Raw genomic sequence first — 12,172 nt, forward strand, 5'->3', positions numbered from 1 at the left:
AATGTGTGAGCTGAACATCCACAGATATTATTCTTGTTAATGCATGTATTAGCCAGATGTTTGTGCTTAGAAGCTGTTTGTGACTCCACTGTGCTGCTGCTGTGGGACGCCCTTCATCAAGAGAAATCAAACAGTGCATAGATAAATACATATACATATTTATTAACATATTTTTATTTCTGTGAGTGACTTGGTAGACCACCTGGGCACACTGGCCTCATCGACTTAAAGTTAATTTTCTTCTCTGCTAATGGAGAAAGACGCTATGATATATCGATGTGTTAAACAAGCCCATTCTCACAGGTCTCTTTAAGAACCATTCGTTGTCTTGGATTGATTTTTTATATATATATATATATATATATATATATATATATATATATATATATATATATATAGAATTTATTGTTATTATTTTGCATTAGTCACATTTAACTGGTAGCATGTTCTCCAAAAGCCATGCAAAGATGGATTGATTTCCTTTGCTTATGAATTGGCATGTTTTGTGAGGGGTGGGAATAATTATTATTATTATTTATTATTATTATTTATTTCTTAGCAGACGCCCTTATCCAGGGCGACTTACAATTGTTACAAGATAGCACATTATACATTATTTCTCATTATACAGATATTGCATTATTTATTTATTTTTTACATACAATTACCCATTTATACAGGTGGGTTATTACTAGAGCAATCTAGATTAAGCACCTTGCTCAAGGGTACAGCAGCAGTGTCCCCAACCAGGGATTGAACCCACGACCCTCCGGTCAAGAGTCCAGAGCCCTAACCACTACTCCACACTGCTGCCCCAAGATAATAGTATCTTGGTCTTTGTGTTGCAGGGCTAAATGCAGTGCAGTTACAGAACCTGGCTGCATTGGCGGCTGCTGCCGGTGCCTCTCAGAATAGCATGTCTGGCACAAATTCTCTTACCAACTCCAGCAGTCCCCTCGGTCTCCTCACCAGTGCAGGCGCGGGACAGCAGGCACATTCTACCTGGGACACATACAAGGGTTTGTAATCTCTTTTTTTTATTATTATATATATATATATATATATATATATATATATATGAATATATATATATATATATATATATATGAATATGAAACAACACCTCCAACACAATCTTTACATTTTTACAATGAGTGTTTAAGCTTAAGGAAACATAGATGGTAATTATAATGACATGATGTTACATTAAATGCATCCTTCAATGCCTTTTAGAGCTGTCCGGTGCTGGTTATTTTATATATAAATAAAAAAAAAACATGTAAAAAGATGTAAGTGTGTATATATAGGTTAGGATGGTCATTGTAACCCACTTTGTTAAATATAATGATTTAAGTGACTCCCAAGATTTCTGACACACATTTGTATGCTTTTGTTTGGGGACCCTAGTAACTCCCTTTTTGTGTCTCTTTTTTGCAGGTTCCTCCTCCAACTCAAGTGGCAACTCTTCACTAAATCCTATGGCTTCTCTTGGAGCTCTGCAGTCCCTTGCAGGTGCAACTGCAGGACTAAACGTTGGGTCTTTAGCAGGTAAACAACAAGGGTGCAGAGCTTGGACAAGTCCTCTTGAACTGTGCAGCTCTGCTGTTACTGACTTCACACACACCTCAGCAGGGGAGGACAATATAAAATAGAGATGTCCTGCACTGTGAAAGTCCATACATACCACAGTATTGAACCAGGGAGACTCCTTGGATAAGCTTTCTAGGTATACTTGCAGCTCTTCCATTCCTGACAATCCCTGGCAGTTCTATGTTTCTATTAAATAAATACATCTGGCATTGTTAAATCAGACTCTAGCTTAGCTGATGTTTTTATGTTGTGTTTTTCACCCACTATAATTGGGGACCCTTATGCGCTGATCATGTCCATCCGTCTGTCTGTCCATCCGTTCGTCATACGACACGATAACTACCTTCACGCTTTGAATTGCGTTTGGCTATAATCTGATCATTTTCGCGTTTTATTATAAATTCGATTGTGCCTGCAGTGGTTGTGTTTGTCTGGTCCCTTCCTCAAATATCTTTTGAGCTCATGTCAGACAGAGCTTTTCTAAAGACACCTTGGATCAAAAGTCTCTGTCCTGTGTTGCCATGCCCCTGTTTATTTATTGTTTTCATTTTTAAGGAATGGCTGCTTTAAACGGAGGATTAGGGAGTGGAAGTCTTTCGAACGGCACAGGCAGTACGATGGAAGCATTGACTCAGGCATGTTCGGGAATCCAGCAGTACGCTGCAGCTGCATTACCTACACTTTATAACCAGAGTCTGCTAACACAACAGAGCCTCGGGGCTGCGGGGAGCCAGAAAGAAGGCAAGATTAAAGCTCTTTGTAGGAGCATGGTCCATACGCTTAAATGTTTGTGTGACGTGCCTGCTTAAAGAGATGCAGAAACATAAACCCACGCGAGACTTCATTGTTTCTTATTATTTTCTATTAAGTTTTGAATGTGTTTTTGTTTTCTAAGGTCCCGAAGGAGCGAATCTCTTCATTTACCATCTTCCCCAGGAGTTTGGGGATCAGGATCTGCTCCAAATGTTCATGCCATTCGGGAATGTCATCTCGGCCAAGGTTTTCATTGACAAGCAGACCAACCTCAGCAAGTGTTTCGGTAGGTTAATGGATATATGTTTTGTTTATATGAACAGTATTTTTCAATATCAAAAACTGTCACGTTATTCATCTAAGTTAACGTTCAGTGGGAAAAAAGAACCTTTTACTTTACTATACAAATGACTGCATTTCTGCAGCAGCCACTGGGGCTGTTATTTATTGAAACATTTTCCATTTCCTTTCCCACATTGGTGGATCCATTGACTGCAGTGTATATTTCACAAAAATGACAATTGTTGTATCGCCTGGCTTTGTCATGTGTACAAAGAGTTATTCATGTGGTGGTGAACCTAATATTAACCTCACATACAAGTAAAATAAAATATTATAGTGAATTATTACATAAGCTGTCAGAAGGCAATGGGGACATATTGCATATTGTTAGTATATGTATGTTGCCAGGACATGCATGCATGCATGTATGTATGTAAAAGCATGGTAATAATATAATGTAACCAGTCTGAATTTTCCGTACAGGTTTTGTAAGTTATGACAATCCAGTCTCATCTCAGGCAGCCATTCAGTCCATGAACGGTTTCCAGATTGGCATGAAGCGACTGAAAGTTCAGCTCAAGCGATCCAAAAACGACAGCAAGCCATACTGAGCTTTTCTCTCAAATGGACTTGAGTTAAAAAATGTTTTCTGGTAAGTTGAGAGTGGAAAAACAAAACAAATAGGCAACCCCCCCTTGCATATTATCGGAACCACCTACTGGGGCTATTATTTAATCCTCTGTATTAACTAAACAAAATGTGATATTGAAGATTTTGTGTTCTGCTGAAAATTATGGGTACAGATTTTTAGTTTTTTCTGTTGTGGTTTTTAAACTTTTATTTTGAAGAAAGCTGTATTTGAGTTAAGGTGCCGTTTCATAAAAAATGAGGTTTTGCTATGTAACAGATACATTCATAGAAATGTTTGCACAAAAAAGAAAGCCAGTAGCCATACATGCTTACTGCTGTGATCCCATTAATTTGAGGCAGTCAAATCCAATGAAACCTCTACTGAAATCAAAGCACTTCTGTTTGTTTTTTTTGCTGAAGGCACAATAAATAGAAAGCAGTCCCAATACTGAATTAAATTGTTACTGCAACAAAGAAAAAAAAAATCAGCTTTAACTCTTTATCACTGCAGACTTGTATACAGGTCTGAGAAAGATAACTACATGCAAAACAACAAACTAATCTAATATACCAGTGTGTATATCCAAGCCTGTTTTTGTATTGCATTTTCAGTACAAGACCCTGAAATCTATTTGATTATCCTAGGTTCATCTTTCTGTATAGTTACTTGGGGCTGAAAGAGTTAAGCTACATCTGTTTGAGTTTCCAGTTGTTTGGATAGAAGCACTTGAATGTCAATGGTAAACGGAGTTACAAAGAGTACAGAAATACAAGTGTATCAAAAATGGCTTAATACAGTCTCTTGCAAATTGACCGCTCAGCACATTGATGATTTTAGTCTAACGAGTTGGTTTATTAACGAGGCACACAGTCCATGTGTGCTGCAGTTTTATAGTAATTCCCAATGCCCTCAGTAAATGTTTATACTACCTCTTTCCTCCACAAAATTTATAAAGGTTTTGATGGCACACCTTACTCAAACTCTGAAATATCTTGTGGTGTTTTGTTTAAAGTAGGTACACAATGAATGCGTTTGACAAAGGGTTTCATCATTTAGAATGACAGTTTAACCCTAGATGTGTTGGCTTTCAGATACCGTAGATTTCCAAGTGTGTGTTTATTTATTACAGTATTTTTCAAATTGGGGACTTTTAAAAGAACAAAAAAAAGATATTGAGGCTTCCAGGGTCATAATCAATGAGATTTTTATATACATGCAAAAATCAAAAGGTGTCTAGATAATGTATATTACAAAACTAATGGTTTTTCTATTTTTATAGAGGTTTTATACTGCTCCTCTGTGGTTGGAGTCTATTTATTGCCTAAATTATTAAACTGAAAAAGAAACAAGCACTATCTTGTAGAAATCTCTTAAGGTGGTTTAATATATTCAAATATGAGGTTTTAAACTACTGACTTATGTAACCCTTATCACTGAATGTTGTGTAAGGTTGACATACACCGTGCTATGTGTCACCTTTCTGCCATTTTTCTGAAGGATTTTTTTTTACCAGCGCTGCTAAATATCTCGTCCTGGTTTGCGCTATAATCTTGAATGGAATTCGCAGCCGCTGTCTTCTCTGAACAGCTGTCTGCGTGTTTATAGCACCGCTCTGTGAACCCATGCAGCATGAAAGGAATCAAATTAATGGGATGTCTGACAATCAGAGACTGTCAGTGATTCAACAGTACTACCAGATTGTACACTATGGTAGCCTTAATCCTCCCAGGGTCGTCTCAATCTATTAAGAGCTGCTAGCAGACATCTTTCTCTGATAGGAACTGAGAGATTTCAAATGCAGGTAGCCCACGCATTACCTGAATGGCGTATGGCAGTCCTGGTTACCTCCTATTTAGTTCTATGTGGCAGTTTTAAATATTATTGATTTGATTATTGATGAAACATCAAATTGAACAGTAACTTTGTAAGGTATATTCAGTTAACAATGCTCAAAACATAAATGGTAATAAACTCAAGATTATTGTAACAATGTGACCAGTCACATTCGTATATATTCTACATAATGTAAAGATTCTAAGGTGTTGACTGGAGGCCTTAATGTGAATTATTGTGAATCTTTCATGAAAACATAATTAACACAAACATGTGCCAAATGTTTAGTTGTCTAACAGATTTGTTTACAGTGTGAAAGGGGCTAATCTAGTCTTAATTAGAGCTATGACTTGAGAACTTTTGTAACTAAATGCCAGGTTTTCATTTATTATTATTATTATTATTATTATTATTATTATTATTATTATTATTATTCATAATAATAAGTATTTTTATTTCCCTTCTTCCATGTAAAGCTTTTCAAACAGGTTAACCATTTAATTTTTGTTCCTGTTGCTACTGTGAAAGCTCGTCTTTCATTAAAGCACTCTGCCTTTTATGTTTTCCTTCTGAATGAACTAAACCAGACAAAGCATACCTCTAAAAACAGCCCAGTGCTTCGTATGGTGACATGCAAGGGGTCTGGGTTTTTCTCTTGTGGATATTTGGCTACTGTAGGTATTAAGTAAAGCACCCTGATGCCTTGTAGAACTGCACCAACCTTTTTGATGTGCAGGAAGTGTATTAGGCTTGACCTGCCATTCTTTAGATAATTGAAACAGACACTGGCAGGCTGGTTTTATGAGCCCCTATTGGGTAAGGTAGACCAAGATTGGCACAATTCAGGGTCTGTGATACAAGGTGTATAAGTTTTAAATATGGAAATAAATGAGTTGTGTGAATACTATATTGAGATTTAACAGTAGCTAAAGGTTTCTTGCCATTTTTATTAATAAGAAAATAAATATAAGTAAGGCTCTTTTGCTAGATGAGCATCAAAGGGTTATTTTCTATTTTGCTTCTCAATTGACTTCAGAACAGCTGTAGGCATTATTGACACATCCTTTACCTTCAGTGATATGACGACTACAGGCTGTAATATCTGCTAAACCTTCCTTCCTTCCAACTGTCTCAGATGTACTTCTAATAACCTCCCTAGAAAGGCTAGGTCACAGTTTCCGCTCTACAAGTGGGCCGTTGTTGTAACGTCTCAGTGTTGTATGTGTTCCAGTCCCATCTGTTACTGTTTGCATGTGCTCAGTTCCCTCCCCTCCTTTCTTCTCTCCCATACGTTGCATTAATTGTTCAATGTTTAGAGTGTTTTATATTAAAAATTAAGAAACCCATGCAAAGATGATCATTTCTGATTTTCTTTTTTCCTTTCCTTTTTTTAGTTGTTGCTTTAACTAGGTTGTTCTCCCTTTTTTGTTTTGTTTTTATTCTAGATATCTTCGTACCCGTTTGTGCATCGTTTGCCTAGCATGTCGATGTGACGTCAAAAGTTCATCGTCCAGCCCTTGTCTTCTGAGCTTCTCTGATGCTTGACCTCTCACCTTTGACCTTGTGTTAACTTTTGACGTTTATTAAAGTTTTTTTCATTTCAGTTTGTGCTGCCAATCAGTTATGCTAGAAAGACTGCTAAACAAAAAAAATATATTTGAAGTTATCTTTGAGTATTGTTACAAAGAGTCTATTTTTCTAGAACTTCCTAAAATAACCACTAGATTTTGCAACAAAAAAACCTACTTCTAATTTTTTTTATTTTAATTTTGTTTTTTGTTTCTTCTTTTTTTTTTTTTTTTTTTTTTAAATAGCAGTCTTCCTAGCATGTCACATGTAGTATTTGTATTTGTCCTCAAGCAGCCAATCAGTTTGTAGAAGCTACTGTGTGTGTGTGTGTTCTTCTTTCTTGTTAGTTCTAAACCTTTTTAGGGATGATGGTCACATTTTGCTGAAACCAAGGATGAATTTGTAATTTTGTGCTAGGTTAGTTAGCATGACGTCTTTTTTGGGAGTTCTCTATTAAGAGTGCTGTCATTTATTATTAATATTATTAGAATTATAAATACTTGGATTGTCTTTCTTTAGTGTGTCATTTTTTCTGCTAATTATTTCTTTACCTTGTGGGGTTATCAGCATTTGTCTGTAGTGAAAATATTCTAAAACAAGCAAAAAAATAAAGTAGATCTTTGTCACAATAATTAGTTTAATATATATATCTTGCATGCATGTTTTTCGTAACTGCACTGAAATCCTCAGCAAAATGTGATTTAATTTTGTTTAAAGAAATCATAGTGCCAAAATTTTTGCATGTTGCTGTTGGTCACATCTTTTCTGTACATCTTTTACCTACCTTTCTCTATGGTTAAACAGCGCAAAACCCCCCCCAGAAAAACCCCAATAAGTTTTGGTTTAATGGGTTATTTAAGTGTTGGTGTGGCAAATCTTATAGCTTATTGCCATCTTACTCATTACCACTGTGTTTAGATTATGATGCTTCTTCATTATATATATATATATATATATATATATATATATATATATATATATATATAATATATAATTACTCACACTGTGTGCGACAGGATCTAGGAGTATAAAAGTGCTTTGTGTCCGTGTGCACAAATTCTATAAGGTTTAACAACATTTCTACAGAGAATTGAGAGAAATTTACGCACTGAAGTATCGATTATACTTCAACATTCTCATAAAATAAATTAAGTTACAGAATTGGGTGGCACTGCATAATGTAATTAAAGGCTTTCTGTGAAATTTAATGTTCATTTTAAGATTGTTCCCTCTCCTACCTTTTTTATTTGTATGTTGTTTTCAGTGAAATACGTCTGCAGAAGCCCTGATTTTAATGATCAGAAAACAAATGCAGTTTATCCAAAACTAGACCACTTAATCTGAAGTATCTCTGCTCTTTTTGAAAGATGAGAAAGAACGGATAGGCAATTTCCAACAAAAGCACAGTTCTACAGAAATAAACTACAAATGAAATCTTGCTTTAAAGTATTTTGACAGATAATTGGAGGAAAACACAAAAACCTTTCATTTTGGGGGGGACATTGCGAAGAATTGTTTGTCTGCATGTGCACATTTTTGTTTCTTTTTTATAATAAATATTGCATTGTTGTAATCTTACTGTCCTGAATTATCTACCAAATTAAGCTTTCTTAGAAGTGTCCCAGAGAACATCAGCGTTCTAAGATTTTTCAGGTATCTTTCCATGGCGTTCTTCAGCATAGCTGCACATTTCCTTTTCATTTAGACACATATTCTGAAAACCAAGATTTCTCCAGGACATGCCTTGTAAAGCATTGTATTGTTGTTCTGTGTATTGGGGAGCTGTGGACTGAAAAACATAATAGAGATACAACTGCAGGTTAATGGCCCTGCTTTATGTGAAAGGTCTAAAAATGTCTCATTTTTAATCATATTAAAAGCGTTTGGGTCTAAAATATGTTTTTAGTGCTAGTGCAATAGTCTAAATACACTCTTCACCAGATTGGTTTTATTTTTATTTTTCACCACTGATACATTCATGCGGAGCCAGAAAAGGTCCCCTTTGCTATTGATAACTTGATGATCGCGCAGGAAACTACATTCTGAATTAGCGTTAAGTGAACACATGCCCACCAGGAGTTCGTTTTCTGGGTCCGATTTAAACAGTGTTGCCAAGCATTTGTGTTTGCAGATTTCAGTTTCAGAAGCATCTCCCTAATCCTGTGGAAATGTTCAAAACTAAAATGCCAAAATGTTTCATCATATGTTAAACTGTGGTTGTTTCATTGATTTGAGATTCTTAAGTGACTGACTCCATTTTTTTTCCAGCTGCGTTTTATTTGTGTGTGTGGTTTTTTTTTGTTTTTTTTGTGTGAATTAAAATGTAATCTTTTGAAAGAAACCTGTGGGATTTTTTTTTTTATTGGTACAAAGTGATTGTATTTAACACTAGGTTTTGTACAGTTTTTGCCTTTTTCTACTAGAAAAAAGCAATTTCACAATGTGAAATTGAAATAAAAAAAATAAAAACCTTGTAGAATTTGTCACTATGACCAAACTTATCAGTCTGTACTGCAGTAAGATTAAAAAATAATTAAAAGTAATTAATCTGAAGTCTTCATTACTTCTGGCAACAACAAAAAAAAAGCTTTTCTTTTTTGAAAGTCATTGTGTGGTTTTGATGTAAAATTTAGAAACATATGATTTATTAAAACGGCTAAAAAAATACTTTTTTGTGTAGCTGAATAAAAATAAAACAAATGTTACAAGTTTGGAACAGCAAGTATTTGTTTAATGATTTTCCTACCTTTGTCTAGACTGGGGTACTAAACTGTTTTAATTGCACATGCAACAAGCAGTCCTTTTGTATGCCAAGTGTGGTACCTATTGTTTATTTACAATTAAACTGTTTGAGAAGATTCACGTGCTTTGTGTCTGTGATCCTTCTTTCTACCCCCACAGACAAGTTTCTAAGAACATTAAAACACAGTAAAAAAATACATGAGAGAAAGTCGGCTTGTGTTCTGGTTTTGTCAATGCACATCATCATGTTCATTTGTTTCACAGAGGCTCCTGTATATTCAGACGTAGAAAAAAAAACAATCTGTGCCATGTTGACTTGCTGTACATTAACAGAGATTAGAACACAGGTGCCCAAATATTCCACAGATTGAGTGAAATGTATATCAGAAGGTGTGTTTTGTTTTTTTTATAATCCTCATCCTCTCTTAGAGATCAAGTTGCAACCTAAAAATAATACTTTTGAGGACAGCTGCGTAGAAGACAGTTGCTGAAAAGTACAGTACCACACACAAAGCTACTATAGTGACACATTCACAGCCAAACATAATACAACCTAAAGTAGCTACTGGTTCTGCATTATAAAAGGTTGCATTATAACGAAGTAGCCTTGTATAAAACAGGCACAGAAACTGAGCACGCCTTTTAACCATTTTTTTAATTTTTTTTTTTTTTAATATATAACAAAAGCAGTTTTTCTCCAGATCTCTTGCCTTGCTCTCTGTTAGTTTCATATCAGTACTCCCAGGGACTTGGTGCACCATCACAATTAATTGGCATAGATGGCAGATGGCAGCCTACGCTCGCTATTGTCTCATACTTTATTGAATGGTTTGTCCCAACGTGCCAGACATTGGATGTAATTGGCTTTGGGTTGATATTCAACGTTCTTATTCTTGATGCGTTACTTTTCTATATTAACCTTTTTACCTCTCGGCACTACAAGTGAAAGTGGTTCTTTCAAGCCCAGTTTACTCAGAGCGGTCAATCTTCCCTTGTTGCCTTGGCAATGGAGATATACGTACACATATCACACTCCCGAGTTTTACAAAAAAAAGGAAAAGGGTATTCATTCCAAAGCAAAATGGTATTGCATTGTATCGAGTTATCCAAAGGCAAAATTCAAAATGAACAGTGACGTTATCATCTTAAGGATGGTACCCTGTACAGCACTTTATTTATTCCACACTATAAATATTGGGACCCATTTCCCTAAGTATGATGGACCAATATTTAAGGTACTTTAAGGAATCTTCACAACAGTGTACATTTATAGTCAATCTTTGAACCTTACTTCTGCCATGTTTTTTTGGCCCTTATTACTGTACCTGTGAAAAAGTTTCTAAAATCTACATTTAGAAAAATAATATTACAACAACAATGAATAGTACAGACAACGTAAGAAAAAGTAACGTGTGTTTACCTCCCAAAATCCAGCCTGTTAACAGGCCAGGGACACTTGTCTGTATAGTGCGGGTGTTTTATGTGTTCTAACATTTCGTTCTGATGAAACACTGCTCAAAAGAACACCAGCAGGAACTGTACAGGATTTGTTGGTATCTTTCGAGAATGAGCTTAGTATTTTATTTTATACTGAGCTCAATGCACCCTGCAACTTAATCAAAGTGGTATTTGATACAAGTGCATACAACACACAAATAACCTTCAGCCATAATTTAAGCAGAGTGAGTAGAGCCTGAGCCTGTGGCCGTATCATTTGTTTCTAAGAAGCAATGGGTTACAGCAGTTCTAATAATACCTCGTATACATGACAAGTATTTAAAGCTGATCAATGATCAGTTGGAGCTTAACATTCTGTACATTTTGTGTTTAAATTTGGAGCTTGATCTACGCAACAAACAATATCCTAAAACATGAAAAATGCTTGTAGATTTTGTTGAAATAAATAAATACATAAAATCAAGTGTTTATATCAAGCCCACTGCAACCAGAGAAGAAACAATGGAAGCATTTCTACTGCATTTGTTTTTATGCTGTTTTATTTATTTATTTAGCTTGCTGATGCCTGCATTGCTTTCAGAAATCGTTGGGAGGGGGGCGCTTCCTGTTTCATTGCAGAGCACCTAGCTATTACAGAACACATCTCCAAGCATTCCAGGCTGTTTGCCACATCCCTGACCATTTGTCAGTAGTTGTCATCCAGGCACGGGCTGCTATTAGAGTAAGCAGCTGGTGGACAGATTCTTTCTAGATTCTGAGACGTTACAGGCTAAACAAGAAGACAGGATGCATTTCTGATACATCGCTGTCCTTTTACTATACAGAAAGTTGTGCTCAAGAAAGGACATTTAATTTGTTGCTGCAAATTCTTACTGGTTTGCCAGCTATTAATATAAAGCGCTGGTTTCCTGAGATTTATTGAAAACATATACAAATTCTTAGCTGGTTTAATAAGAGACTGGTGTTGAAAGAGGCAGTACGGATCAGTGGCTTTGTGAAAAAATGAAGCGCTTGAGATTCTGAGCCATTGACTCGCTCCTCTGGGGAGAACTAGTTATCTTTGTGACACAACTGTAGGCTGCCAGCGGGTTATGGATTATGCTCCTGCTGTTAAATCTAGGGGATAACTTCTTGCACTGATATGGAAGGTATAGCAGGCAGGGTTTTACAATCCATTCTGCATAAGTCAAGGGCACCTCTTATGATGGTGAAGTTTCATTTTCTAATAAATGAGGTTCTTCTCTTTGAAAAGTCTCAGTAGAGCAAACCTCATGCGCAACTTCAGAACCCTTTTCGAACCCTTGTAAGTCAGAG

General features: G+C 35.9%; 1 protein-coding gene across 9 annotated transcripts in view; it reads left to right on the plus strand.

Moving 5' to 3' along the window:
* The window catches only part of LOC117434686 (CUGBP Elav-like family member 1), a 45,684-nt gene extending 36,164 nt beyond the window's left edge, over positions 1-9,520 (plus strand). For 7 of the 9 annotated variants that reach the window (XM_059003373.1, XM_034057294.3, XM_034057293.3 and 4 more), the window contains 6 exons: positions 849-1,019; positions 1,438-1,548; positions 2,146-2,331; positions 2,486-2,629; positions 3,109-3,277; positions 6,535-9,520. In XM_059003373.1, the coding sequence (XP_058859356.1) occupies positions 849-1,019; positions 1,438-1,548; positions 2,146-2,331; positions 2,486-2,629; positions 3,109-3,236 (740 nt within the window). In that variant the 3' untranslated portion in view covers positions 3,237-3,277; positions 6,535-9,520. The remainder of the gene's footprint in view (positions 1-848; positions 1,020-1,437; positions 1,549-2,145; positions 2,332-2,485; positions 2,630-3,108; positions 3,278-6,534) is intronic. The other 2 variants (XM_059003375.1, XM_059003376.1) reach the window with 1 other exon arrangement.
* The last annotated feature ends 2,652 nt before the right edge of the window (positions 9,521-12,172 follow it).

This window comes from Acipenser ruthenus, chromosome 28 (genome assembly GCF_902713425.1).
Source record: "Acipenser ruthenus chromosome 28, fAciRut3.2 maternal haplotype, whole genome shotgun sequence".
Classification (NCBI taxonomy): domain Eukaryota; kingdom Metazoa; phylum Chordata; class Actinopteri; order Acipenseriformes; family Acipenseridae; genus Acipenser; species Acipenser ruthenus.